At 42.3% G+C, this 22,947-nt stretch overlaps 2 protein-coding genes across 7 annotated transcripts in view; one reads left to right on the top strand and one right to left on the bottom strand.

Annotated features, from left to right (window-relative positions):
- fgfr3 (fibroblast growth factor receptor 3) overlaps positions 1–22,947 on the bottom strand; it is a 71,537-nt gene that overhangs the window by 4,953 nt on the left and 43,637 nt on the right. For 3 of the 6 annotated variants that reach the window (XM_084915751.1, XM_084915756.1, XM_084915752.1), the window contains exons 6-17: positions 21,534–21,657; positions 21,182–21,372; positions 15,013–15,157; positions 14,210–14,385; positions 10,703–10,851; positions 10,418–10,539; positions 10,136–10,246; positions 9,859–10,049; positions 9,291–9,413; positions 8,818–8,888; positions 1,523–1,660; positions 132–237 (exon numbers count right to left, since the gene is read on the bottom strand). In XM_084915751.1, the coding sequence (XP_084771877.1) occupies positions 132–237; positions 1,523–1,660; positions 8,818–8,888; positions 9,291–9,413; positions 9,859–10,049; positions 10,136–10,246; positions 10,418–10,539; positions 10,703–10,851; positions 14,210–14,385; positions 15,013–15,157; positions 21,182–21,372; positions 21,534–21,657 (1,647 nt within the window). Of the gene's footprint in view, positions 1–131; positions 238–1,522; positions 1,661–8,817; positions 8,889–9,290; positions 9,414–9,858; positions 10,050–10,135; positions 10,247–10,417; positions 10,540–10,702; positions 10,852–14,209; positions 14,386–15,012; positions 15,158–16,831; positions 16,977–21,181; positions 21,373–21,533; positions 21,658–22,947 lie in introns of all 6 variants that reach the window. The other 3 variants (XM_084915753.1, XM_084915754.1, XM_084915755.1) reach the window with 3 other exon arrangements.
- On the top strand, positions 3,700–6,295 carry LOC146366327 (E3 SUMO-protein ligase ZBED1-like). Its single transcript, XM_084915757.1, has 2 exons — positions 3,700–5,008; positions 5,166–6,295. The coding sequence occupies exons 1-2, from the start codon at positions 3,942–3,944 to the stop codon at positions 5,839–5,841; spliced, it is 1,743 nt and encodes a 580-aa protein (XP_084771883.1). The 5' UTR covers positions 3,700–3,941; the 3' UTR covers positions 5,842–6,295.

Below are 22,947 nucleotides of genomic sequence, written 5' to 3'. Positions count from 1 at the left end.
ACACCCAAACATCTAAAGAATCTCTCATTGCGACTCTTTAGCAGTGTTTTTATGGTTGGGTGAAGCAATAAGCTGCGTGTGCTTTTATTTCTGGTGTTGTGTGTGTTCTGCAGCTTTGCAGGGAGACTTACGTCTGTGGAGGTCATTGATAAAATCCGGTCGTGATCTTCTACCAGCTGTCTGAAGGTCGGCCTCTGCGATGGCACAGCGTGCCAACACTCCCTCATGATCATGTACCTGGAATCCCAACAGCGAGGATTTAGTCACACTGCATCTCGTTCACTACATTCTCCGATCTTAGATGGACTGTTTTTACTGTTTCGTTTTTTTTAGCAGACTAGACATAACGCACAAATAGTGCTTAAAAGGTCCCTATTAGGCTCATTTCCAGCTCCTTAGTTTTATTCTTAGCTTTGAGTGATTCACAGTTGAAAATGATCTCATATCTATATCGCACAGGGCCAACAAGCTGTTTGGTTCCCTTATACCAGGGGTGTCCAACTCCAGGCCTCAAGGGCCGGTGTCCTGCAGGCTTTAGATATCACCTTGGGTCAACAGCGGCCCTAACCCCCGGGCCGTCGTTTGGTACCGTCAGAGATGAGACTCGGGTGTGAAATTTAAGGTTTTCAGGGTTTTTATCATTAACTTGGTTTCCCTGGATCTTTTCCCGTGTTGTAGTTGTGTCTTATTTTGAAATAAATATTTACGTGTTACCATAGTGACCAGAGAGCATTAAGGGGCAGGGAGGAGGACGTTACTCTCTTGTTGGCGCATTTCAAAAGGGGACGCTGCTAATAAAGTTACACAATTACACAGTAAATTCTTGTTTATTATTATATTTACAAAATACCACAGTTTTCGTCCTATCATATCATTTTATTTTGTTGTATTTATCTGTGATGGATCACGGGGACATCTAAAACCTGCAGGACACCGGACCTTGAGGCCTGGAGTTGGACACCCCTGCCTTATACAAACATATTATGAATACAGTATTTTAATGACAGAACAACTCATTAAGACATCGAAACCCTCCTAACAAAAAACACTTCAAAAAAGAGGTATAAAGTTATGGCTTTCTGGGAATGTCAGCAAATGTCTCTGTTTATAAAGTTGCTACTTCACATTTATTCAGATTTTACAATTAATATTCCAAAACTGGAAGTACTTGGTTTTGATTTGTATTAAAAAAACACAGATAACTCGATAATAATTTGTATTTTACGTACTATAACAATCCTGTGAAATTAGAAATATGTTATTGAGGTTTATATCAGTGAGGAAGCTGGATAATGGAGAATGGGTGGGACTAAATAAGTGTGCACATCCTGTGTATTTTGTATAGTATTTCTTGGAAACTTGGATATTTAATATGAGCCCCCACCATTGAAACAGTATGACAGATAAACAGAATATTACTGAGGAACATAACAGGGCCCTGGTGTAATCTGCTGTTGTTTGGCTCATCTGGACAGCCTCCTGTAAACAAAGGTAACACACTTATACTCATGCAGACACCTACAGTTCATGGGTGCAGTTGGCAGGCTTGTCCATTCGATGTCCTTCCTTCAGCAGTTTAAAGAGTTCTTCCACTGGGATCCCTGGGTACGGCGAGCCTCCCAAGGTGAAGATCTCCCACAGCAGTACCCCATAAGACCACCTAAACAGCAGCGCAAATACACGAGGAATATAGATCAGAGGTCGTAGCGACGCCGCGGTCTAAGGCAGTTATAGTTCACACAGATGCGCTCTGTCCACCAATCGATCTGTTTGAAGGAAAAATTGATCCTCGGTAATGTTAACTGCACTCAATTTGAAAAAATCCATTTGAAATTCTTATTGTTTCAGACAGCTTGTCAATATTTGTAAACAAACAAAAAATCTACTTCTCTTGCCTCAAGCAAGAAATAAGACGAGTAAACGAAAGAAGGAGACGTAATCATCAGTTTGTTGTTTTGATGGCTCAAGAAAAAAACAACACAAAAAACGAAGCGTGCACAAAAATCTTGTGGTAAAAAGGCAGCTATTAACTATGGACGCAGATAATGATGTTTCCACAACACCAACACAGGCCTGACCTGAAGGGAGAAGCAGAGATAAATGGGAAAACTTATTATACAGCATCTAGCGTTAAAGCGCAGCTGCTATCTAAACCAAGCCATCATCTCTCTTTCTTTGTCTCTCGGTGGCAGCAGCTCCAATGAACCCCTGTATTATTTCTTAATGGCTAAAAAATGAGGGACAGTAATCATATAACGGGCAGTCTATTAACTCAGCATACTATTGTTTGGCTATTCGTCCTGTGAATCAGAATGAGTCCCCTCCTTCTATTGCAGCTCTCGGTAGGTCTAATCTAATTATCCGCGCTCTGGTCCAGAGGGTGAATAAATGAAAAAAAAAATGGCCGCTACACTGGCTTAGCCGGCTGGTCCTAAATCCGAATACGGCGCACGCCTGAGACAGAGAGGGAGAGAGTCGGATGAAAGCCTGAGAGACGACTGTGGTGAAAAAGAGACATCAATATTCAAAGAGAGGGAAACATGTCAACAAATCAGGTGTTCAGGGTCACAGCAGGATAGTCGGAATCAGAAGGAAGAGCAGAAAAGAGAGGCTGCTTATATTTATTGATGGTTGCTAGGAATGAATATTCACAGGCTATTAGGTGACTAACAGGAGAAGAAGGCAATGAAGATATAAACACTTCATTTGGGCACCTGCAGCAACGGGAGCTGACAGTCTTGGAATCTCAATGCAAGCATCACCGATGGCTGATTTAGTGAGATTTAGAAAGATAATCACTTTGGGGAGGAATGAATATAATCCCGCATTTGGTGTGCTGGTTCAATGATAGCTGTGGTAATGTCTATCGACTTCAAATGTGTTCATCAATCAGCCCTGTCGGGTGATGAAAAGCCACTGAAAGTACATGTGCGAACAGACGAAGAGGAACAATGCTGCCTTAGTAGCAAAAAGGCCATACTGCCACTACTAATTTCGTTAGTGGGGAACTCGTTATTTGCTTGGATTTTCTCTTCACCAATCATACCAAACGTGTTACTGACAATCTGGCAGTACTGCATTTGCTAGGTGGTTGGAGACGAGAGTTAATGAAAAGTCAGCCACAACTTTATTGACTTTATTTGTTGCCCAAGCATTGCTTCTTGCTGTTTTCATATTCAGCACCGACTCTCTTCGTGACTTATACGGAAAAACAACATCATCTGTTTCTGGGGCTAATAATAGACTCTGACGAATGGTATCCATCTGTGATTTAGTCCTGTAGACACTTTTAATAAAGAATATTTGCACATGATACCAATCAACACACCACTGATCGTGTATTCTTACAGCAGACATTAATAAACGTCAGCCACTCATATAAGCAGTGGTATGAGTCAAATTAAGAAAATGAAGGCTGTTAGAATATATCAGCGTCGCAATATAATGACCGACTTTGTTAAAGAAGTTTTGAGTAATACTGTGAGCAGATAAGTGCAAAATTATTAGCCTCCTTGTGAAATTGAAAGGCTTTTTCCCATGTGTCTTTTTAACATAGTATACCTAAACATACTACTTTTACTGAGCTATAGCACAAACCACTACAGGATGTGCTTTAACTCTGTAATGCTCAACACTTGTAAAATGTATCTTTCTATTTATATACAATATAAAAACTTCAGTAAGGGTTTTTAGTAGTGCTGTCAAAATTATCGCGTTAATTGTTAAGATCAACGCGAAATGTTTAACGCGTTAAAAAAATTTAACGCTGATTTTTTTTTTTTTATTAATTTCCTGTAATCTAAGACCTTTAAACTCATGAGCACCTCTGGAGGAGGGGGCAACAGTGTGCTATGCTGGCGTTTGGCCTGACAGAAATGATTAGAAGAAGAAGAAGTGACACCATGCTACTATCTAGCTAACACTAGCTAACACACGCAAGCATGGACGAGGGCGGACTTTTGGGTGGAAAGTTTCTCTTTAAGAAATTGCCTGATGGCTTGTTGGACAAAACGAGAGTAAGATGCACAATTTGCAAAGCTGAATTCAAGTACCACAGAAGCAGTTCATCACTGGCGTATCACCTGAGAGCAAAACACCCAACTGAATCCACCTCTACGGGACCTCGCCAGTCTACGCTTCAGGAGTATGGTGCTCGTGGACGAATAACAAAAAATGTGAGAGAAAAATTAACCAATTCCTTGGTTGTTTGGATAGCTAAAAACTGCCGACCAGTTAGCATAGTAGAAGATGATGGACTGAGAGAAGTCATTCGTGCTGCATCAGGAGATGAGTGTTACAATCTGCCCTCGAGAGGAACCATTGTGTCGAGACTGCACACTTTGTATGGGGACCAGAGGGCTCAGCAGTGCAGCAAGCTTGTGCAAGTAAGGAACGTTGCTCTCACCGGAGACCACTGGAATTCGGTGAACAACGATAATTACTTGGGGGTCATGGCGCATTTTATTGATAACGACTGGACTATGCAATCGTTTGCACTGACAGTGAGTAAAACTAAAGAGAGACACTATGCTGAGGCGTGTGCTGACCATTTTCTGAATGTTGCAAACGAATGGAAAATCAAGGACAAGGTAACCACGCTTGGCACCGACAGTGCTCGTAACATGGTTGCAGCCGCCAGACTACTGCCATTTGAACACATGCCCTGCATGGCCCACATTCTGCAAAGAACGGTCACAGTTTCTCTTAATGACAGCGCATTTGAAAGGGCTCTGGCCAAATGTCGCAAGATTGTTGGACATTTTAAGCATAGTCCAGCAAACACTCAGGAATTAAAGGCACAGCAAGCTGCACATGGACATCAAACAGAACCGCTTGTTCAGGACGTTCCAACAAGATGGAACTCCACCCTAGAGATGATCAAGCGGATCCAGAGAAACAAATCTGGGCTGACCACCATCCTGACTCAACAAAACAGCAAGGTGACCATGTTGACTGACCAGGAGCTTGACAGACTGCAAAAGCTGGAGGAACTACTGGAACCTTGCAGGTAAATCATTTTGTTTCTCATGATTGTGTGTCTATCTTTGCGTTCTAGCTTTGTTTTCAAGTATGTTCTCCACCTCTCTGTGTATTTTCATATGTGGTATTTATGTTTGTCTCTGTGTGATTAATAGAAAAATACAGACTTGATCTTTCTATTGCAGATATGTTACCGAACTGCTCGGGGGAGAGCGGTATGTCTCCTGTTCCATGGTGTTGCCAGCCTTGTGTCATTTGTTCAGGATTATGGAGCCCTCAGATGATGATCCAGTCTACGTTTTGAGGTTTAAGAAGGTTTTTACCACAGACCTAGCTCAGCGGAGGGACAGCAGCAATCTCACATGGCTGAAGATCGCTACTGCCCTTGATCCCAGGTTTAAAGACCTTAAATGCCTTTCCAAAGATGAAAGAAGAGAGGTGTGGGCATCAGTACATGACCTTCTGATGTCAGAGACGGATGCACACCAACCATCTGCTCAGACAACAGAGGAACCCTCACCAAAGAAGAGCAAGATGTCCATCTGCTTGCTGGCTTCTCCTGATTCAGATACAGAGGAAGAGGAAGACGCTATAGACTGCTGTCTGAATCTGTACAAAGCAGAGCCCAAAATTGACATAGGAGAGTGTCCACTACAGTGGTGGTTAAAGAGAGAAGGAGCACATGCCAGGCTGGCACCTATTTCACGCAAGTACCTGTCAACCCCTGCAACCACAGTGCCTTGTCAGAGATTATTATCACTCTCAGGTCACATCAATCAGAAGAAGCGTGCTTCTTTGTCATCAGACAATGTAAACAGAATAGTCTGCCTCAGTAACTGGCTGAGTGCAAAGAAGGACTAAGCCAGATCGCTCCTTTGAAGTGAAAAATGTTCAACATTCTGGGTTTTCAGCCGTGTCTTTTTGTGTTTTAAATACTGAGTTTTGTGCACCCTTTATTGTTATGATATTCACTTTAACCTGTAGACCTGGGTTCGGTCACTGTTGATGGCCTTAAAGGTTTTTTGTAAGTTTTCACTGTGTTAAAGATTGATGAAAACTATTAAAATTCTCTTTGAATTTCAGCATACATTCTTTGTGTTTATTCTGCATTTACTTCATTGTGTTGCATAAATGTCTGTTACAATCTTAAAATATAAAGAATAAAAAAATGTAATTGGAGCCAGGCTATTAATCAAGTAATTGCGATTAATCGCAATTAATAACAGAAAATTGTGAGATTAGTTAGTTAATTTTTTTTAATCTATTGACAGCACTAGTTTTTAGCTGTCGCTGTGAAAGCATCGTGCCAACAAAAAGGGAATTGGTTTAGAGGAGGTGGACATAAAAAGTTATCAGAGGGTTTCCAAGTGTCAAGAATTGGAGTGAGAAGTATCACCAAGAAACTCAAAGAGAGCCACACCGTACAGAACGAGCCTGGCAGAGGTAGGGAGCAGAAGATTTCAAAGACTCTTTGAGAGAAGTGTCAAATAATCCCAGAACACCTGCCAAGACATGAGTGAATGCTGGGAATTGTAGTCGCAAAGAAGACAATCGCACACAAACTCTGCACAGGAATGGACTGCGAGAAAAAGTCCACTTCTGCAGAAGAGAAACCTTCAACCCAGACTCAACTATGCTAAGGATGACCTGGAGGAAGATACTGCATACTGGAAAAACATGCTTTGGTCAGATGAGACAAAAATAAAGCCATTTGATCATAGAGGCACTGCTTGTGTTTGGAGGAAGAAGGGAGAGGCGACCAACCCCAAGAACACCGTCCTCACAGTCAAACACGGTGGTGGGAGTATTATGTTCACAGTAGAAGGAATCATAAAGGAAGGATATGTGAAGATTTTGAAAGAAAACAGCAACACACGTCACTGAGGAGTGTCCCAGTCCTGGTGAAGTCTACAGTGAGTGTCATTGACTGTGAGGTGAACTGACGACCAGGGTCTGTGCAGGAAGTGCATCACATTTGGAGGAGCTCGAGAGATTCACAAAAGAAGAGTAGGCTCGGACTGCTCAGGAGGACATATACAATTGAGTATCAGCATCATGGGGGCTAATAATTTTAATCCAAAGCAAGCCTTGGTTTTTGGAAAAGCTGTGCTAAAATTTTTCATAGGGGGACTTAGAATTGCATCCTCATCTAAAGATATTGACATTGCTTAAATCAGGCTTGGCCAACTCCAGGCCTCGAGGGCCGGTGTCCCTGCAGGTTTTAGATCTCACCCTGGGTCTACACACCTGAATCACACGATTAGTTCGTTACCAGGCCTCTGGAGAACTTCAAGACATGTTGAGGAGGTAATTTAGCCATTTAAAGCTGTGATGGATCAAGGACACATCGAAAACCTGCAGGACACCGGCCCTCGAGGCCTGGGTTTGGACACCCCTGGCTTAAATGAAAAGAATGGCACTACTCTATCTGTGACTATATCTTTGCTCTAAGCCTACCAGCATTACATTTACTCTTCTACTGGACATTAATTCGTTTATTTAGTTACAGGTAAGTTTCTTTCCCTTTAAAATCATTTCTGCAAATGTGTCAGTGCCAAAAGCTTTAGTCTTAATCATACCTGCTTTTACAACCCAGCTGCTTTTGGCCCACACCTTCCCCACCTTCCCTGCTTTTAATGGGCTAGTGCGTCACTGTGATTTCTCCACTGCAGCTTTTATAGGCTGACACCTCCGAAGCTGTCCAAAATAAAATCCTCACCTCCGTGACATTGGCAGCGGCCGCAGTGCTGGCTGAGCCTCTATCTGCACTAAATAACTCTGGTGTTTGAAGTCGAAAAGAGAACTGGTGATGTTAATGACGACTTACACGTTTTCTTGAAAAATGAAAAATGTGCGAAAGGACAAAAATCCTATAAAAATGGCTCCCAAATGTTGCCACTGTGTTTTCTGCCTTTACAGCTGTAAATGAGCCAGGAGGGTTTCAACAAGCATGAATCTGACAGGAGAAACAATATGCACTACTGTTTTTTCATTGTTTTTTAATTGATTCGCCATCATATTTCCTAAAAAAAAAAAGGGGGAAAAATAAGAAATCATTGCAAGTCAAAAGTCAAGGTCCCCCAGGGTGTGTGAGAGTAAACTGGCTTCAGAGCGACTACTGTATAAAAGGAGGAGGAGGTGGTTTGGCGGGAGGATTGACTGTGTAATCCAGACCTGCTGAAATAACAGAGAAGCCTGATTCTCCCCTCGGCCTGTTCCCAGTCTAGTGTAATCACACGGCGAGCCAGTGTTGACAGGGGCCTGTGTTTGCTTGGATGGCTGTGCTGGGGACACGGCGTCTGGCTGTAGCCGGCGGGGCTTGGGGGTTGAGAAGACGTTTACTGCAAGGCAGGCCGCCTCGCCTCCTCACCTTTCTTCTCTTGATCGTGGCCAACACGGAAGCAATCAGAGGTTGTGAAAACTGTCTCTGCTGCCCAGATTCCTTTTGAACTGCTGTGGGGAAAGTGCCCCGAGGGAACACCTTGTGATGAATCCACTGACCCTCTTTATCTCCTCCTGCTCTGGGGCAGGTTGGATTTTCACTGATAAAACAGCACTAAGATGTCGGGACTCCGTTGTGTTCCTATCTCTCTCTGATGTCGTTGGATAGAGATTAAAAGAACAAATGCAGGAATGCGCCGCGGCTAATACGCGAGAACCTCGGGGGTTATCAGGTGAACCGCAGATATTTGGAAAGGGAATGTTATGATTCCATGTTCGCACACGGTTGATGCTAACACGCTCAGTCACGATATTTCAACACCCGGATTCCGCCGGTGCACTCGCTTACACGCGACTGGGCAGTTGGTATGTGACGGTTAATTTGTGCAAACTCACACATCGCTCTGGTGCGTGTAGACCCGGTCGAAGAGAGCCTCTGGAGCCATCCATTTCACGGGGAGACGACCCTGAAACAAAGGAGACAGAAACGCTTGGGTCAGCAGAAGCACTCTGTACGGAGCTGACAACCAAACACTCACACAAACACACAAACTTCAGCCTAGTCGGCTGCCACCACAGCTTGAACTTCAGCTAGCTTCAGAAATCTGATGACCATTTCGGTGCTTCATTCGCAGCAACGCCTTTGCTTGAAAACACATTCATATCAACGCTGTGGAATCCGTATATACACTTTTAATTTTGCTCAATCTGCTCAATTCTACTTTTGTACTGCGACCCGACCGTGACACTGAAAGAAAAGACTTTCAGCCATATGTAAGAAGCTGCTGCTGTATTCTAAACCATCCCATCGTATTGCTTCAAAAACATAATATTTTCCTAAAGGAGAGCACTGAAGGAATGAGCCTCACATTTGTGGTCTTTTTGTAGTAGTCTATATTGTGCACGTCTCTGGCGAGACCGAAGTCGGCGATCTTCATAACGTTGTCCTCCGTCACAAGGACGTTTCTGGCTGCCAGGTCTCTGTGGATGCACTGAGGGAAGAAGAACAAATGCATCAAACACACAGTGCATTGCACTCACGCATACACGCAAATATACTGAAACACTGATGCAAGTTGACAAGTTTTACTTTGCACTATGAAATGCACAAACTGAACTTTAAAAGCCTCAAATTTAGTTTAAACTTAGATTTTTAATTCACTAATCTAATTATCTTTCAATATCGCAATTAACACATTGCTGTAACGGACTTGATTTCTTCCTGTTAAAAGGGAGTTTTTCCTTCTCACTGTTGCCAAGTGCTTGCTCATAGGGGGTTGTCTGATTGTTGTGATTTGGTGCTATATAAATAAAACTCAATTGAATTGTCTGCCATCTAAAAATCTTTCCTGTTTTCTCACAATGTTTAGAAGTTAAGTGCAGGCCAAAGCATCCTTTTATATGATAACTGAGTTGAAGTGAAGCAACGTGGCTAACCTTCTGTGAAGCAAGATACTCCATGCCTCGGGCAACCTGGTAGGCACAGGACACCAGGTCTTTGAACGTGAGCTGCTCATCGGGGATTTTGCACGTGTCGAAGGAGTAGTCCATGCCCGGTGGCCGCCGTGCACGCAGGTACTCCCTCAGGTTGCCTTTGGAGGCGTATTCCACCAGGACATACAGAGGACCTGCACGGGAAACAGAGAACAAATATGACTTTCATGGCAATGTTAAGTCCTGCATTAATTCTGTTATTACTGCACTCTGCGCTCACCATCCTGTGTGCAGGCTCCGAGTAGGTTGATGATGTTTTTGTGTTTCCCAATCATCTTCATCATCTCCATTTCTGACACCAGGTCTGATAAATCTTTATCTGTGGCGTCATCTGAGATAAGAAAATCAATGGAGCATTTGTACTGACAAAAATACGAACCGAAGCAATCAAACCAACGCAAATCCAGTACACAAGACAAACAGAACAACAGCGAGCATGGTAGCACTGTCACTGCCAAGGTCATGTATTCATTCCTGGAGGGCAGCCACAGTGATTACTTACCTTTCAACATTTTCACAGCAACAGTGAGCGACTTGTTGGGCTTCTCTTTGTCGATGCCAACAGCCTCAGCCATAACCACCTGACCGAAGCAGCCCTCTCCCAGAGGTTTACCCAGAGTTAGCCTGAAAACAAGTGGCCAGATTTCAGACTTGGAGTTCAGTGTGCATACTCAAAAGACTTTAAGTAATTTGATTACATGTAAATTTCACATGTAAAATGTGAAATATAATTTACTTGACTGAATAATTTTTTTGAGCGTGTGCTGCAGTGTGCTTTTTTCCTCACCGTGTCCGAGGAAACTCCCATTTGGGGTCGGACGGCAGCTCCAGCTCCGAGACGTTGGCGAGCATCGGGCCGTCGCTGGACGACAGACGGGCAATCCTGACCAGCGGCGTGTTTGAGTTCATGGAAGAGTTGGAATCCAAGGACACCTGCTTGGGTACAAAAGAATAAACTGTTATAGTCTCTGAAAAAGAGTTTGGTGACAGGCATTCAAATAAAGAAGACAGAGGGAAAAGAGAAATCGAACGTGACCTTTGACCAAATATTTTTTAACTAAATAATGAATAAGTAATTCCTTTTTCAGATCAGTTTGACTCTTTATTATTTATTCAAACTGTCCTAATGTTTTTGATGTTTTTGAAAATGAACCAGCCCCTGAAACATAAAATATAGTCAAAAGAAGTCATTTCTCGTGACATACTGAAAATCTTGACACTATTTTGGGGGGTGAAAAAAAACAAAAACTGACAAAAATACATCCAGTGCAAAATCCAGTCAAATTCAAAACAGCTTTGAAGCTTAAAGAACAACATTCAGTGACTTGAGATAAAACCCTTTTTGGGAAACATCACACATCTCGGGACCAGACCAATGTCAGTGACTTTTACAAACAGCAGGCCTGTGGCTGCGCACAGGAGGAAGCGAGAGGTAACAAAGATGAATGAAGGAGGATGCAGAGGTGGGCGAGTGAGTGGCGAGGTGGGGTGGACATCTCTATCCATCAACAAGCTCCATTTCTGGATCGGCGGTCATTCCGCTGAGCCCGTGGGCTCGGCATCCTCCCGCCATTTATCTGACTGCTGGGGAAAAAACCGATGGCTCGGGCCTGCTTTTTGATAGATCTGTTTATGTCAGGGTCTGCCGGCTCAGACCCTTCAGGTGGGGTCCTGAAACAAACATGTCCACTTACCAGACTTCTTGACTGGACGAAAATGAGAAAAAGGGCCCTGACCACAATTTCAGAGGCATGAAAAGTAATATCTGATAGAACATGCCAGGAGCTTTACAGGAGATTTACTCAGAGTTATGAAAAAGAAAGGAGAGAACAGGGAGATTAGCTTTACAAAAACGAAGCAAAGATTATAGAAAAATGCAATAAGAACTTTCCCTGCACTACCTTATAAGACCATTTATATGAGCGCCGCACAAGTAGAAATGATTTAGAGGCTACAATTAAAAAATGTTTCGATAGTTGAGGTTTCTACTTGATATAACCTAACAATACTTCTTTATATACCAAAAAAAAACCCAACCTCAGACTGTATAATAGCCTTTACAGCTGAAACCTTATCGTGGTTTTAAAAGTCTGTTTGTTTTCCAAGAACTGCATTATGGCTTTCAAATAATATTTTCTTTTCTAAAAATGCATCGTTTCCATTTTGAGACGCACAACCCTTTAATTATGGAGTCAGAAAGCTGGATTTTGCACAAAATACACAGACACACATAGTGGCTATGTCCTGCACACAGTGGGAGCCAGCAGGGTGGGGCCGAAGAGATAATCGCAAACTCGTCTACATGTTAGACATTCAGACAATCTTGGCATTCAGAGAGAAATGGTAAGATGCACATCCCTACCTGGATTATAATTACTGTAAGAGACCAAAAGTAATGAGCTAAAGGCTCATAGGGATTAGTGTGACTGCTCTAAATAATCTGTTTCTGACTGTCTTGTTTTGTTCTTGGCTCTCTGTGATGTCATTCAAAGTGGCTATCCTTAATATGCTCAACCCAGACTCACAGCTCTGGCTCTGAGCACAGAAGCCTATTTGTCCCACCTCTTGTTCGACCTTCTCTTTAGAGAAAAGGTTGAAGGTAAAAAAGCTTTTTTCAGATGGAAGATAAACTACAGTACGTAGGATAAATCAGGATTTCTTGAACTGTGATTCATGCAAAGCTAGAGTCCAAAAATAATAACTTGGACTTATAAAAGAGCGTAATAGTTCCCTTTTAACCTCGTACTGCCAAGTGTATCATATCTGATATCTTAATTTTTGAGGCCTCATCAGTGTGTTTTCATTTCTCCTAATATGATTTTGCTTGTTTAAGGGAAACAAACCGTGAACAATAAATTGCACAAAATGCTATTTGTAGCAGAAATTATACAAAAAAAAAACAAAAAACGAATTATCTTGATTTAACCTAAAAACTGAAAGCCCCCTTCATATATCTGTTAAAAGTTAGCATTCGAGCTGCTCACAGTAAAGCACAGTAAAAATTGATTGGTTTATATTAGCTATTTGGCAACATATAAGTATCAGCATTTATAACGGCATATAAATAATAATTAAAAAAGTAAAGAAGAGACAAAGAAAACACACTTTAACCATTATATCAGTGCTGACGTTGTATAGTTAGTCCACAAGAGGGCGCTCTGCAACTGATGACAACACAAGTGTTTGAGAGCGTAAACTGGTGACGACGACTCGCAATCCGATCTGCAACTGATCTTAGCAAATGATCCACGAATAAATAACTGCATAACAAAAGTTAAGGGTTTTTTCGTGCGTTTTAACTGATCTGACGGCGTCCCCCGTACAGATAATGACGAGTTTTAGCATCTCAGTATAAATCAATAAGGATGTGGTTTGATGACCATTAGAAGCAGTTTCTGGGTTTTTTTTCAAGGGTAGCTGCATAAGCAGAGACCAGCTATGCTAACGTCTGATGCGCACCCAATAATTTTGTTCTATAAGCAGTCCTGAAATATGACAGAAACCACTAAGGTCAGAAAAGAGCTTGAAGGGTTAAAATATCAACATCAGTCTTAAAAAATCCTGTATCTGTCTCTCTCTGAGTGTTTACTGACGAGTCAAGCTAGCGTCCCCAGGTTTTAATCTTTATGCTAAGCTAACCTGCTACTAGCTCTAGCTTTGTGTTTACATAAAGAGATGATCAATCCTTTGTCTCAACTCTTGTTGGAAGAGTGCTCAACAATTTTTTTTACAAAATAAATTATTTCTTCAGCCCTCGAGACTTGCTTTGATTTCAATAACAGCCTGTTCGATAATAAACTGAGCATGATTAGCCTGATCTTTGTAGATACTGTATCTAAGCTTAGTCTTGAAGTTTGTCCTGAAGTCACGAAGAGTTCTTCGGACTAAAAGCTGCGGCAATGCAGCTGCTCCACTCTGTGTTTCTTCGCAAACACTTGATGAGAGAGAGTGTGTGATACACTCAGAGTGAAATCTAAAACCAACACTGACAGTCACAGGAGGGCATAAATATCCCTGAACCAAATCTGCTCCAAGATAAATGTGAACACATGTCACCAGTGTGCTGCCGTCCATCGTCAACACAGCGCCAATTAAACAACAGGACAGACAGAGGCGTAGAAACCTTCTTTAACCAATTTATACTTTGTTCTATTATTTAAATGACAGATACCCCAAACTCTTCCTTTCTTAGTTTGACCTGGGTTACATACTGAAAGCTGCATTAAACAGACAAGCAGAGAGAAGAAGGGTTTTGGGAAAGTCTTGTGCAAATCTTGTATCTACTTTCTGTTACCTGTCTCTTGAGGGGGAACTTTGACAGTTTTTGCACGGGAGGCGTGGGCAGAGTCTTCTGCGTGGTCATCCTCATACGACAGAGGATTGCAATGACCACGGCGAGGATGAAGAGCACGCAGCCTGTCACGTAGATAAGGATGTCGGCGTAGTAGTCTTCCTTTTGTGGGCTCACTGCTTTAGGAGGGAAAATGTGAAAAGTCAGTTGAAATTCACCAAATTCACACAGCATTTTGTTTTAATTCCCCACTCAAAAATAGCTTGCTTTGTTCAGTAGCACACTTCAACCAAATGGATTTTTAGTGAGCATCTTCTGTGAAGAAATATCCATAAATCAAAAGAGAAACAGATCAGAAACTTGTCGTTCCTCACTGAAAGCTCGCATTCACACCGTGGGTTGCTGCCCCAACCCACGGTGTGATCATCGTGTAGTTTTATCCTGCTGCAGGTAATTGCACCTGTGATACGCTTTTCCTCAGGGAGGCAATTATTGTCTTGAAAAGCAAAAGCTGAAGTGTCGTTAAATTGCCTCATAGCCCAGAGACATCTGAGCAGACGATCTGCTCTGATTAAAAAGCGCCTTTCAGTGAAGGATGGATTGCATGTTCGGTTGGTTAAATTAAAGGGATGGTGACAGAGCGTCGACGCACTTAAAATATGTGCTTACAAGTAGCAATCTATGATAATTAGGTTTGAAAATTGATGTTAAATATTGTGCTGCAGAGCAAAACAAGTTTCGTGGCGTTTCTAACATTTCAGGTAACACAGGTGGGAGAAAATGGACCCACAGAGTGAAGAGTATACCTGGAAGCACCGTCAGCCAAGCAGAGTGGTAAGAAAAGCCGATAGAGTTCCCTGCGAGACAAGTGTACTCGCCCGCATCCTCAAAAGACACATTGGTCAAGAAGAGAACCTCTAGCTCCTTATCTGTAGTGTTAATGCCAGCCGTCTGTGGAGGATGAGAGGGAGGAGAGGGAAGAGAAAGAGACAGAGAGAGAAGATATATCGTAAGGCGAAAGCTTCTTAGAGGAAACACCAAATGCACCCTGGAGGAAAGGACAGTCCTGTTTACTGTTGTCAGCACCATCACCCACACCTGAAAACACCCAGCAGCACCTACACCACGCTGTGAGACAAGCTCGTTGGTTCAGCCTAACGCCACAGGCACTCTTTGATGTAATGAACTCCTATCAAGAATTTTTAGACTGCAGCAGTGATTTACTTTCATATGTGGAATCGTAAGACACTGGCATCCATTTCCACATTTAGAACAGGCAGAAGTGTCATAACAGAGTTTCCTAACACAAAATATTTCTTACAGACTTCTGTAAGCTTCTTTGATAAGGAGAGAGTTTTCTGTTGCCTCCAAACGCACCCGTGAGTTTAAACTGAACCACGTACAGTTGACCTGATGACAAAGCTTGCCTTTGGTTCTGGACTTGCTTATGAAGGTCTTTGTGTGTGTGTGAGAGGAAAGTGATTTGCGCCTTTGGATCAGTGTTTTTCTAGGAATGCCTCAAGGATCAGTCCTAGATCCTTTATGTTTTTAGAAGAAAACAAATTCAAATGAGCACCGGGTTTTGTAAAGATGTTTTAAAAAGCTATTTTTATTTTAAGATTACTGCTGCAAGATGTCATTACCAAAATGGGATTTCACCTGAATTTTTTACAAGTAAAATTTAGAGCGCCAGATTTATTAAATGGTGCAAAAATAGCGCGAGCGCAGTCCCCAAATAGAGCTCAGAGGCCTGGTTTGTTTTATGGGTGATTTACAAAAGCACCATAAAGCACAAAAAAAACGTTTAACGATATTTAACGTTAGTAAATCAGTTTGCACACTTGATTTAAACAGTCTTAGTCTTAAATAGTTTGTGCCTTGAGAAAGGAACTCCCAGAAATACAACAGGGTCTGAGTTCCCACCTCTTACACGCCATCTTGTCACTGTGCACTTTTTGTAAATATCAAGAGTATCATCAACATCAACATCAGCACCAAAGCCCAGCCCAAAAAGTGCATCACTGCAGTTGTGATTTTTCTTTCTTCAAATATCATTTGGTGTGATGACCGCTAGGTTAGCTTGATTCAAAGGCAGTGCTGGATGTGGCTTAGTAAAGGCTGAGGTGGAGGACTTATTCCCCGTGCCTCAGTAATGAACACTGACATCCAGACGCCTGCTGCATGCTCTCATATAAAAGCACATTAATATAGCAGGAGGATGCTCTCCCAGAGAAATCAATACTGGCCTGTTTGTGTACGTGTACGCTTTGGTCAGTAAAGGTTTTATGTGGGCTTTAATCTGTGTGTGTGTGTGTGTGTGAGAGAGACTTTTGAAGTTTTTGCATTAATTAATGGCGCAATATTGTCTTTCTCTTATCGACCGGGAAGGAAGACAAAGTGGCACTGGGAGCTAAAATAGATGATGGCCATTAGCTAACAAAATGCGAGCATTAGAACTCAAACCTCACTGACGAATGTGTATAGGTGTGAGTATGTAACTGTTTACCCTGTCAGCAAGCCAGCGAGCCAGTCAAAACCCACAACCAAGAGGAACATTGCAGAGAGGAAGAGGCACAGCAGATCAAATGTGGTGACGACGGTTCTCGCCCAGAGTTCAGAATTTACCTGGTTTGTGTATGTTAAGCCAGAAAGCGTTTTCTGACTTGCCTACAAAGTTTGAAGCACGACACCAGTACTTCCCGGCGTCTTTCTCTGTCACGTTGGACAGTTTCAACTTACTGTGGGTCTCAATGTGTTTACTGACAACACTCTGTAAAGGGAAAATTGAAAGGCAGAGTGAGGCCTTCACAGCTCCTGCAAAAACACATAGTAACAACATGCAAACCTACATACTACACATACACACACATCTAAAAGAAGCACTGCACATTGGTTTTTACATTTACAACATTTTGTTGTGTTATTAGCTTAGTTTCATTGTTTATTGTGAACAAAGGAGACCTCTAACGCTCATTCTTATCTCCACATACGTGCTTCACAGCTTAAAAATGATCCAGCTTCTCTCCCTTTACGGCAAACTTTCTTCTGATTGGCCGATCCGTGTGTTTTCATACATCACAGAGAGCCATCAGTAGAAAAAACTGCCTCAAACTGAACATTTAGTCTTATCATCCTCATCATTTAGTCCACTATTGTAACAGTATATATGTGATAGAAAATAATGAAAAGCATGATGAATAAATCCTCTTTATAAGCTGCTGTTGTAAAAAAAAACAGAGACAGCCAGGCTATGACTTTCCAGTTGTTTACAGATTTATGCTAAGCTATGCTAACATGAGAACTTGACGTGAGAGTGATACAGTGAGGCATAGTGTCATTCTGTCAGTTTTGTTGATTAAAAGCAACATGTCAAACCTGTAAGATCATAAACACACAACAACAGGAACACACACGAACCATACATTGCAGACTCGCACCAATCCGCGCTGTCTGTTGCTAGTTTAAAGGCATTACAGTATGTCAGTCCTATAAGGGTGTAAACCTGCGTGTGTAAACACTCACGATCTGACTGGGTGCTTCGCTCGCAGAGAAACTGCTGCTAAATTATTAAACGGGCCCGGCGCATAAAGGAGAAAACATATCATGTTTTATAGTTGCTTAATGAACATCCACGGCTTGGCTCCAGACGTCTCCTTCTCCCTCCCCCGTGCGGGCGAGTCACTCATCGTTAACTCTTTTTCCAGGCATCAAAAGAACGATTCAGGCATTTCTCAAAAAAAGAAAAGAAAAATTCTTTTTTTGACCCCCTCATCTCACCCTAAGCTGTATTTAACTTCTACAGTATATGCCACACACGAGAGAGCATATCATGTCTGAGTGAACTGTGGTGGGCCTAGAGAGAGAGACTGAGAGTGACAGAGAGAGAGGGAGGCACACACAAATCTCAGTAAATACTGTTTCAATTATGCGGTAGTCGAAAATAGAGCGTGGAGCCGCAGTCTGGGCTGACAGGCTTGCTTTCCCCCCTCTTTCTCTCTCTTTTTGTTGGCCTCTCTCTTTCTCCTCCTCTTTCGCTCTGTCTTACTCTCACTCTCTCAGTCCTTTTGCTTTCTATTTTACTCCACTTTCCCCCCAGTCTGTCACAACCTTCTCAGACGTACATTTCTAAAGATTTGCTGGACACTTTATATGCTGATCTTGTGTTTGAAGTCGTGAAGTTACGAAGACAACATACTGCACCCACAACCATATCTCTTATCCACAAACGACCCACGTATTTCAGCTCATGCATAAATTAAATGACACTACATTGATGTAAAAGGCTTCGGCACAGTCAGTGTTTTAATAAGTCATAAAATAACTGTGAATCCAGCAGATTTAAAGTGACATTTCAACATTTAATGAGTGAGCACCTAGGACACCTCGCTAAACTACCAGGCTCATATAGCCTCATATTCAACGTGCGGATAGGAGAGCGTCTCATGTAACAAGTGAAGGTATTTATTTATTTATTTAAATGACTTGACATTAAAAGTCAATGAAACTTTAATGTCAAGATGGAGTAACCCAGACCTTCAAGCCCACGACTCATAGTGTGAAGATATTTAAAAATTTTAATAATAATTCTAATAATGTGTTAGAAGATTAGAAACTCAGGCCTTGAGCATCTTTTCAACTCAGGAAGGTTATCATCTAAAGGCTTCAGCTCCAAAATAATCTATTTGCAACCTGAGAGCACTCGTGTACCTGGACAGTTACTTTCATATGTGAAAAGCTAACACTGTGACGTTTCTCCATGCGCTTTGTTCAGCTTCTATCTCTTGCTCTTCTTGTTTCACGTTTGCATCTTATTTCCTTAGTCCCCTCCTCCCGCCCGTCTCGCTGCTTTTCTAACACCCCAGCCACTCGTTCTCGCCCTCGCTCTCCATCTTTGCCCACCAATCTGTCACACATTCTCTCCCTCTCCCTGCTGACTTTGCCCTTCCTCGTGTTCCTCCACTAATTTTTTCCATGGCTTTTTTGGTTGCCTCTTCCCTTTTTCCTCTCTCCTCCTCCTCCTCAAACCACGCGACGCAGCACATCTGACGGCAGTGGCGGTTAGCAGAGCCTGCCTCTCTCCCTGCGTTGCCGCCACCACAGCAGTTAACTTAGTCCAAACCAGATGTTTGTTTTATTCACCCTCTCCTCTTTCTCTCTCCAGAGGCAGAAAAAAGAAAAAAAAGGAGGGGGGGTCAAAAGGAGACAGCTAAGCCCTCTCGGGTTTTGCGATGTGGATGGGAGTCTTCTTTTCTAGACCCCAGATCCAAAAACACGCCTCGAAGTGGGTTTAAGGTTGTTGCCCTCTCTTTGATTGATTGAGGACAGTCCTATCTACACTTTCCTAATACTTCATGAGGAAGTATGCGATTAAAATATCTTTTTAAAAACTAAAAGATGCTTCATCAGGGCAAGGACAAAAACTGAAGACGGGCAACGCTGAATAGCTCAGAAAAGTTGTGATTAATCTACAGGGACATCTGAAAATGCAAGTCACGTATACGTAATTTTCTAGCTCGATTTATAATTAAATAGTTCTTTCCCAAGCAAGTAAACACGTAGGGCCACCTTGACTGATCAGACTTATAACCTTTAGGGTGGATTTTTGATTCACTTTATTCATGTATTTTGTTTTTCTGACATTCTTTAGTTGAATTACGGTTTGACTCAATACGAAATAAAGCGCAATAAAAAAAAAGTCAAGTATCTCTTCTTCTCTATAATGCTGTAACCAAATATAGATTTTAGGAAATCTGACAAAGAAAACCTTTTCGTTGTTGTGATTGTCAGTCTGTCACTTACTGAATCAAACAATGCAAACATGACTGCCTTGGCAATCTCCTTTCCAGTGGTTAAATAAACAAATCTGGGATTTGCAATGAGACTGAAATACCAACAGCTGATATTTGGATAAACCATGACATTTATCTCAACAATAACAAACTTAGCAATAAATATTTCTCTGCAAATGCAGCTATTGCCTATTTTGTGCACTTCCTCCTAACATATTTTATTCAAATGTAATGTAACCAGTAAGCGGCACTCGACTGATTGGCTTGTGGAAATGCTGGTTAAGCATGATTAATTGCTGTTAGCCTATTAAAGAAACATGAATACATTTAGAGTGGTGGAAGAGACACAATGGGTAAAATCCTGCACTAAGTTAGTATAGGTGCTCACCCCCAACCATTCCCCTTGCCCCTCCCTCAGCCTGCTTCTGCTGGAGGTTTCTTCCTGTTAAAATTGAGTTTTTCCTTCCCACTGTCACCAAGTGTTTGCTAACGGGGGAATCATCTCATTGTTTAGGTTTTTTCTGTGTTATTGTAAGGCCTTTACCTTACGATATAAAGTGATCTGAGGCGACAACGGTTACGATTTGGTCCTTAACAAGTAAAACTGATTTGAAATTGAATTGAATTAGAACGTCTGTGCTGACAGCCAGAGCTGTGTGTTTGAGACAATCTTAAAAAGGATATCCTCTTACTGTTTCATCATGACATAAATGAGTAGAAAAAAAGAAAAAGGAACAAATAAGAAAAAGGAGAAAGAAAATAAAACACTGTAATTATAAGTGAACTGGCTCCATCATCACCAGTATGGAACCACACTGCTCAGGCCAGCATTAGAATAAACTGAAGCAGTGCAGGTGCCGTGGTTAAGTGGAGAAAATTATTTACAGGGCTATTATTAGGTTTATGAGAATCCATTTTTATATGGTGTGGTATGTCGCAAAATGCAGGTGTGTGTTTTTTCCCCATAATGAAGGTATGGTGTTTGACGAATGAGCTCTTCGGGTTCAGGCTGCAGCGAAAACAGCCTGTGGGCCCCACAGACCCACCTACTGTAAAAGCTCATTAAACAGAACTATTAGGAGAGATTAATTATGAGTAAAATTATCGCAGACTGAGATCGACTCCAGGCAGTGAGACTCACACTCATTACAGATGTAAAACAAAGAGCTCTGAGCTACAGACCCACCTTCAGCACGTTGACGTAGGGAACACCGTCGGGGCCAAAGCGACTGCCGTTCACCTCAATGTGTTTGAGCCACTGGATGTGCGGCTGGGCGTCGCTGTAAACCTTACAATGAAACTCCACATTGCTGCCCACCACCACCGTCTGATTGGCTGGCAGACCAGCCTGGAGGATGGGCCTGTGAGGTGAACGCTCTGAGGAAAAAGAAATTATAGAGTCATTACCACAACTCATTTGTGGCAATAATATGCTGCAGGAAATTTAGACTTAAGGTACAGCTAAAAATAAGCTCTTTTATAATTGCTGTGTGTTAAGTTATGTGTTGTTAAAACAGCAGAAGTGAAAAGACATTCACCGAGCACGTCGAGCTGGTAGGTGTGGCTGATGGAGCCGTATTTGTTTTGCACAACGCAGGTGTAGTTTCCCCGGTCTGACGGCACGGCGCTCTCCATCACCAGACTCCACTGCTGGTGTCTCAGCTTGGGGTTGGGTGGGGTGGTGGGACGACGGAGATGAGAGAGGAGAGAATATTTAGTATGTGTCATAAAAAATGACAAGAGTGCAGAAGTCTTTGGGAGAATTTGCTTTCATATTTTCAAGAGAGCAACACACAAATACCCATTTAGTATATTCCTACGTTTAATAAGAGGCTCACCATAGAGAAATTGCTCCAATAAATATCAGCTATTGCTATAGAAAAGCGTCCTCTCTACTGTCAGAGCTATTTCCTCCTTTGATATCCTTTGGTATAAAACATCACAGAGCGCACAGCCCAGTAAACAGGAGAGGCCTTTGTGCAGTGCATGTTTGCTGAGGTGCAAACCCTTTTGAACAAACATTTCAAACGACAACACAGCTTTAACCTCTTTTTATTAATTGCGTCCCGCTTGATGCAGAACAGATGTGATTAGCAGAACGCAATATTTTGACGTGGTGTAAACGTCTTAATGGGAAATTATTTCGCGTGCCCGCAGCGGCCAGAGAAGCTGCAGAGAGTGGTGTCATCAGGTATCGCTTTGAAGAAATCACAAGGAACGGCCTTTTCAAGAAATAGAACGCAGCACACGCCATATGTTTGAGAAACCAGTTAAACTAACTGGAATCATGACTTGATGAAATACGACATTTTCAAATAGCAGAGAAGTATTTTCTTTTCTCCGCCTGCAGTGAGGGCAGATTTTTTTCTTTTTCTTCTTTTGCACCTCTGAAAGTGGTTCCACTGTGCCACTCAGGAGCAAGCCATCCCCGGAGACCCGAGTGTTGAATTGTGTGTAGTAATTCAAACCAGGTGTGGCTGGATGCAAGCAGCAGACAGATACTAACTTGACAGATTCAAAAGTCTATCGGATGGGAGAGCGAACGTACGAGCGGTCCGGCACCGCGAGGCGCGAAGACAGAACCCGCCACGCATCGATAAGCAGAGTCTCCACGAGCCGAGAGGAATGACCTCCACGGTTTAAGTGGAAACGTGTGGTGCTTAGCGCTGGGAGACAGGAGCAGAGTGAACTCCTCCGCGAGAGGTCAGAATTACTAACGACGGGAGTGAGTGATGTCAACAAGGAGGCTTTTCAGGGTGGAACACTTAACATCACCCGCAAAGGAAAATGTGCCGACCCAGAGAAGATTTAATGTTTTTGCAAACATTTAACCCCACACATTTTGGTGGCCAGCCAGCCATTCACAGAAGGTATATATATATATATATATGTATATATTTGTATGCCGAGGATCAAATTCTCCTCCCCTACTTCTTCTTCTCCTCTGTCTGT

Source organism: Perissodus microlepis, chromosome 19 (assembly GCF_051167445.1).
Source record: "Perissodus microlepis isolate ML-2025 ecotype Zambia chromosome 19, ASM5116744v1, whole genome shotgun sequence".
NCBI classification, from domain to species: domain Eukaryota; kingdom Metazoa; phylum Chordata; class Actinopteri; order Cichliformes; family Cichlidae; genus Perissodus; species Perissodus microlepis.
Note: the sequence above shows the minus strand (reverse complement) of the source record. Positions and strands in the feature narration are given on the sequence as shown.

Coding starts and splice junctions, on each gene's coding strand:
- LOC146366327 (XM_084915757.1), top strand. CDS start 3,942: ATGGACGAGGGCGGACTTTTGGGTGGAAAGTTTCTCTTTAAGAAATTG. Junction 5,009..5,165: donor GAACTACTGGAACCTTGCAG/GTAAATCATTTT, acceptor TTTCTATTGCAG/ATATGTTACCGAACTGCTCG.